Below are 6,945 nucleotides of genomic sequence, written 5' to 3'. Positions count from 1 at the left end.
TCTGGGGAAGTCTGTGGACCCTTCCAAGGGGGGTGGAAAAAAAGACACAGCAATCAACAAATCATCGGGGAAAGCAGCACGTCAAGGCGATGAAACGTCTGCCCCAAAGGTTGAAGGTCAAGAAGGTTTTAATCATCCATCCTTCAAGACAAAACGCAGCACAGCGCCTTACCAGCCCCAAATTCATTTGCAAGCTCAAAGCCCGCCTCCAACAAGCTCGAGAGGCTCCTTTGTTAATGGATATCAGCCCCGGTTATGCAAAAGGAAGGCACTGGCTGCGACTCCTCGGTGGCACCCTCTGCAGATCCAGATGCCAGGTCTCGGCAGCGGGCGGAGACAAAGAAATGGCCCGGCGGCGAACCCAGCTCCCGTATGGCTCGGGTATTGCGAGAGCCTTCTCCACCGTCCCTGCTGGTGCAGCAGGGGCAGCTGCCAGCTGGGATGCCACAGCCACACAGCCCCGCTGGCGTGGAAGTTAACGGGACAGAGTTTCGTGTCAGACTGCCGGGGCTACCCGCTACCCACCAGCGCCTGCGAGGCTGGGAAAGTCGGCTCCAATCTTGTCCCTGGGTCGAAAAGGGCACCAAGAATCATCTAGCGGGGGGCCAACCTTTGAGCAGGCATGTCACAAATTACCCCGTTATCCCATCTGAGAACAACTCCGATCCCCTTCCCTTGCCTGTTCTGCTGCTTTGCTTTCTGCTCCTTGCCCTGAGCACCCCACCTGACCTGCTGCTCTGCTTTCTGCTTCCCGCCCCGTCTCCCATTGCGCTGCCTGTCCTCTCCCCAGTCCGCAGCGTGCCCCACACCTTGTACCACTCCAGCACCCGCCGTTCTCAAACCATCCCAATTAGATGTCCGTCCACCTCCTGGAAAACCCGCAATGAAGGCGATTTGACACAGTTTGCTGCAACCCTCGTGGTCTTGCCCGGAGGAAGGATTTCCACGAGGTTTGATCCAAATCCACTCGGCTGGAATTTAAACCCACTGCCTCTTCTGCCCTCTGCGACAAGGAAGATCCCTTCTCCTCCATCTTCTTTATGGCCGCCTTGCAAATATTTGAAAAATGTATCACGTCCCGTCCCCCACCCCCTTAATCTCCTTCTCTCCAGACTGAGCGTCCCTCGCTCTTCCAGCCATTCCTCACACGGCTTGCATTCCTACACTGGAGCATTTTGTTGCTCACCCCTGGATCCTCTCCAGTTCAGGTTTTTTTTACATGCAATGCTCAAACAGGACACAGCACTCCCGCTGAGGTCAAACTGGAGGCATTCAACTCCTGTGCCCGCTGTCTGCCCTTTAGGAAGATCAATAGCTGCAAGCCCTTCTTTATTCCACGGGTATCAGACAAACCTCTCAACGACTCCTGTCCGCCTCGCAAGGGACGCAGCATCCCAAAAGGCACCAGCCAGCAGCCACCGAAGACAACCACCGTGCCACAGCAGAAGAGGAGCTAAGTGGCATGGAGGAGCAGGTACCACTGGCTCTAGACTTGGGCAATAAATGTCCAGCACTCCATCCTCTGGCATCCCATCAGAAACGTCACGGCTCCTGCAAATTCCCTCCACAGCTCTCCTGAGAATGGGCCAAAGCCCTGATCCAAAGCAGCCGCCATTAGCAAGCATGGCACAACATGCTCCATGCCTGGTCTTCCTGGCAAGACCATCACCCAGGCTGGCGACGGTGCTGGTTTCTGATGTAGATATCTCTCCCCCAGAAGACGGATTCATGCCAGCCTCCTTTCTCCCGGACACCAAACCACGGCCAAACACTGACCGATTTCCAATCGCTGTGCACCCAAGCCGGATTTGAGCCAGCATCCACGTGGCAAAATGCTTCACAGCTTATTTCTCCTTTCGCCAAGTCCCTGAAGTGCATCACAGTGACAACAATACAATAATAGGCAGGATGGAGAGAGCCGTTGCCTTGCCCTCAATTACAGCACTCCCATAAGCACCAGTGTGCCATCCTATGCCCCTGTGCCAACCCAAGGTCTTTCAATGGGACTGACAAACTCTGGTGGATTAGGCCTCACTATCTGCCCGTGGAGGGCAGTATTATCATCACCAGTATTTACAAAAAGAGGAAATGAAGCGCAGGCTGCTTAGGGGACTTGTCCAAAGCGATGTAGATGCTCAGGGCAGAACTGCTAATAAAACCTCAACCTCCTGCTACGCAGAGCCCACATTTTTTCTTTGCACAAAATAAAAGCTGCGTCAGCCCGGCTCCCCGGAGGACAATGTCAACAGCATCAAGTGCCACCCCCGCTGGCAGGCAGGCTGGCAGCCTCGGAGAGACCCAGGCCGAATGGGCCCGAGGGAATGAATTCTGCGCTCCCGGCTGGACCGGGGCGAAGCGTGCCAGGCCAGGCAGTGCGAGGAAATCAGCCAGGGCTGTATCTGCCCTGCAAACATGCACACAGGCCCTCCGTCTCCGGAGCTGTCAGTCTGGCACCTTCCACTTGCACTAGACTTACAAACAAATTTATTTTTTAAGGGGGCGGGGGAGAAAGCGGCTCTGGAAGAGTGTCAGACACAGCGGCAGCCAACGCCAGACAGCCTGCTTCCTTTCTCAAGACTCCTCTGCGGGGAATGTGGAGCATATTTCTCTCCTCCGTTTGTGGGGGGGTCGGGGGACAGCTAGAAATCCAGACGCAAGCACCTCACACCTCCTGCTGTGATGCTCCGGGACGAGCCTCTTCCCTGCAAACGCAGCATGCTTCTGTGCTTGCCTTCTCCCAGCCAAAGGCATCGGTTGTGCTTGCCGTGCCTAGCTCCCCCACCCCAGCGCCCGCGTGCCAAGACCCGGCTGCCTCTGTTCAAAACCCATCCATCAGGACCCAGAAACAAAGCCAGAGAGCTAACAGGTGCGCCTTGCTTGAACCTGCCAAAGGGCACTCAGCTGCTTAGATGCCCGTCCTCTTCCCTTTCTTCCTCCCCCGCCGCCCACTTCAGACCCAGGCTTGCCGATGGGTGAGGGAAACCAGGACAGGGGCAGGCTTCTGTCCTGACCCGCTCCTGCTACAGGGCAAGGCCGGACGGCTCAGTCCAGCTGCTGGGCAGTCTTCAAGCAGGCAGCGTTCATGAGCAGCATGTGCAACAACTTCAGGGCAAGTGTCCAAAGGGTTGCATCTGTGACCGTCTCCTTGAGAGAACTTCACGGCGGTCCAAAACATACGCCCTGGATTTTTAAAGGTATTTCCGTGCCGAAAGATGGAGCGAGGCACCCAGTGGTATTTTCAGAAGCCCGCGGTTCCTTCTTCTCTGCATGCACCCTGGAAACAGCCGTCTGATCGACTGCCAGAGCTACTGGGGGGCCAGGGGGTTTTGGAAAGCTCACCTGGCTCCTCTCTGCATCTCTCGGTGCCTGAATACCTTAAAAAGAGAGCCTGGCCCAGTATCAGCAATATCCAATATCCCCAAACCCTGGATACAAGGTCCCTCCGGAGCACAGAGCTGCTGGCTTACCTGCATTTTATCACTTGTTATCAAGCTCCCCCTTTGAATAGATTAACTCCTTTAGCATCACAGGGAAGACAGGTGATGACAAAGCATTTTCAACCTACGGCCACATCCACATTTGGTTCCCTATGGACAATCAGCTGTGGGACACCTTGTGCTGCTGCTAGTTGTCCCTGCGAAAGGCCTGTGCCATGCGCCTTTTGGCACGTGGCAGGCTACCCCGGGTGGAGTAGGGGAGGCTAGGACTAGCACTAGGCTGGCCCCAGCAGCCTTACTCAAGGCCCTGGGGGCCTCCTGGGGCTGCAGCAGTGGCGATCCTGCCGCGTGGAGCCTGGGTCGGCAGCCGGAGCATGGCTCCAGTTTTGAGCAGCTGCTCCTATGTGCACTGCTCCGCTTTATTTTTGCGCAGGTTTTTTTGACCCCCAAATTTGTTGTTCTGGTTATTTTTTTACATGTCTGAGGCACCACATACCACACGGACATGGTCTACGGTATGTTTTTGAGCCTGTTTGAATTCAGACACTCAGACCAGAGGTCAGAAGGCCCACGGCGGCTATTTGGTTGTGCAAATGCATCCAGGACTGGACGGCATGCTGTTTAATGCCTTGGCTTTCATGGGGCTGGCAATAAGAAAAATAGCCAGCGCATGATGTATCTGAGCAAGATGCCACAATGCCCAGGTCATGCAGGACATGTGACAGCATATAAGGCACATGGCTTTCAGAGTCATCAGGTGTTGTGAGGCTTGTTCGCTGATGAAGGCAAAAAGATGAGAGAGAGTTGGCTCTGCTTTTTATGTAACGTCCTCAGTGCATCTAAGAAAAACTCAAAGTCCAGTGCTGTTTGTATCTGGATGCTGTTTGCCCACTGCCTTCCAAGGTCAAGGGGTTTCATATGAACACCTCTGGGTCAGCTGGCTTCTAGCTTAACTGTGATGCCTTACCCTCTGGAGAAATTAGCACAGAGAATTCGGAGCAAGTCAAAACAATGCCAGACACAAGGAAGGATTATTAGTCATCAGAAATTATACTGCCTCTTTGCACGATTGTCTGGGGCCTGCATTCAACCCACACCGCAAGCGAGCACGTCATGGAGACAGCGAACACAAAACTTTGGTGCCTGCCTTCCGTTTCTAAATCCTCGCTACTTGTTTCTGCCTCATCACCAGGCAGACCCCGTCATGCCAGAGAAACAGGGGATTTTACCATTTCTGGCCAAAATGTAGTGCAACAGTAGCTTTACACCTGACGGCACTCACAAAGGGATGAGTCTGAGAACCCGAGATCATGACCAGTTTTGGAGAAGCAGAGACTTAGTTCGCATCTAGCCACAATTAAGGGCTCAAGTGACTTGGGGAGGTTTATTCTTAGGTGGACCCAGCCTGTTAATAAAAGAGTCAAAGTCTGCTTTGCATAATTCTATTGTTCTGTGATGCACACCGTCTTTCCAGGCTATTTTTTCCCAAACCACTTCTCATCAAATGCAGAAGAGAAACTGTTAAATGGAGCAAGGGGTGTAGTGCAGTGAAACAGAGCACCAGAGTGCTGGCCTCTCAAAATGGTTAGTCCCTGCAGTGTATCTGGCCACCCAGCACCTCCTTCAGCTGCTTTGAGGACCCCCGTCAGACTCTCCCGGGGGTTATCAGGGCCTGTGATAGTGGGCAAGCTGGCAAATTGAGTGGGGGCAGGGAGAAACAATCCAAAGAAAGATGCAAGCGCAAGGCAGAGAGAATGAAATGAGAAGGAGGACAAAGCAAGAGGAAGCCGAGGTGAATAATGGAAAGAGGCAAGTCTCATTCCTGTAACTCCTTCCTTTGGCTTCTTGGAGTTCAAGGCCAAAACCAACAATGCTGCATTCATTTTTCCATGATGAAAAACCAACCCAGCTGATCAAGTCCACTCACTGCTTCATGCAAGTGTTATTAAAAAAAAAAGGGGGGGGGGGGGAAGGAGGGGGGTTGTGTTTGTTTTTTATTTTAAAATTAGCCAGTACCTAATGAAAGAGCTAAGTGAAAGGGATGGGCTGGTAATCACTCATTGCAACTGGAGGGGCTGAGCTCACAACCGGGCTTAGGGGTAGGGGCGCACAGCCTGTACCCCTATGGTTTTCTAGCCCAGACAGTCAGCAGATTCCTCCAGCTCGTGCACACAGGGGGAATGCAAAGCAATAGCTCAGAGACCCCGTGACCCCCGGCAGGCACTGGCGTGCGCCGCAACCAGTCAGAAGAGCCTCGGACACACAAGGCTCTTTCTTCCACATGTTTGGCACGGAGCTGTTCGGGGATTGGATTCTACGGGGCTCGGTCAAGAGAACTAGTGCATGATCCAGCACAATAACCTTGGCTGGAACACATGGAGCTAATAACAATATCGCTTAGATCTTTACAGAGCTCTCTCCGTCTTCAAAGCAAATATTAACTGGGTGAAGATTAACTAAAAAGAGCCGGGGCTCTTGCAGACACCCGGCAAGGAGCTCCGGGGCAGGACACTCTCCTTACCTTTCATTCCCTGGCTGGAATTCGGACAGTAAGGAAGGCCTCCTCCGCTGCGGCTGCATGATAGATCCAGGTGACAGGTGGGAACTGTAGTCCCGGGAATGATGCTGATACTCCAGGAGCCCGACATCCTGCAGTGGAAAACGGAAAAGAAAAGCTGTCAGGCTGGTGTTGAGAGGTGGGCGCTTCATCGAGTTTCTACTTACCCCGAGGGGTGCTCTGGTAAACGGAGCATCTCCTATTCCTTGCTGCCCCATGATGAATTTATAGTTGGTCACAAGATCCCCTCTCAGCCTTCTCTTGCAGATGCTGAAGAGGTCCAGGTCCTTCAATCTCTCCTTGTAGGAACTTACCTGCATGCCCTTTGTATTCACTTCGCAGCAAACCATGCCTGCTTTTCATTTAAAGCCATCAGATGCCAGACTGCCCCCCTAATCCCGAGACAGGCACCCCCATGCAATACCACCCCAAGTTTCCCTGTGCTGGGTGACTAATGGACCTCAATCAGGTGCCGGCGTGAGACAGGAACTTATCTTCCAAGGCTTGTTTGCTCCTTGACCCAATGAGGGTCCTGACACTGGGGGCGGCTTGCTGGGATGTGACCCAGACATGCAGACACTGAACCGAGACCACGAACTTGCTGCACGGGGAAGGCTGCCCATCCGCGCACTGTTTGAACCAGCAGCTCGCAGGTGAAAGGCTCTGAGGTCTTTCCCTACCTCCTGCTGGCTATTCAGTTCCTTCTCTTGCCCTCCCTTCCCCGGACGCACAAACACAACTAACTACGGGTCTGCGGAGGCATGCCTTCTTGCTGGATCTGCCCTAGGCGCCTGCCTCGCCAGCAACTGGGAAGAACAGCACATTTATCCCAGCGGCAGGTGCCTCCACCCTGCTCTACAGAAGGAGCAGACACCAAGGGCAGCTCATTACCAATGCAACTTACTCAAATACAGGGAAGAATTACTCGGGGGGGGGGGGGGGGGGGGGGGG

General features: G+C 53.7%; 1 protein-coding gene across 1 annotated transcript in view; it reads right to left on the bottom strand.

Moving 5' to 3' along the window:
* Nucleotides 1-6,945, bottom strand: part of NCOR2 (nuclear receptor corepressor 2) — a 437,249-nt gene that overhangs the window by 293,677 nt on the left and 136,627 nt on the right. The window contains exon 3 of the mRNA XM_019507112.1: nt 5,959-6,086. Within this exon, the coding sequence (XP_019362657.1) occupies nt 5,959-6,086 (128 nt within the window). The remainder of the gene's footprint in view (nt 1-5,958; nt 6,087-6,945) is intronic.

This window comes from Gavialis gangeticus, unplaced genomic scaffold, assembly GCF_001723915.1.
Source record: "Gavialis gangeticus isolate Ggan-Ray unplaced genomic scaffold, GavGan_comp1, whole genome shotgun sequence".
Classification (NCBI taxonomy): domain Eukaryota; kingdom Metazoa; phylum Chordata; order Crocodylia; family Gavialidae; genus Gavialis; species Gavialis gangeticus.
This window is presented reverse-complemented; position numbering and strand designations above follow the sequence as displayed.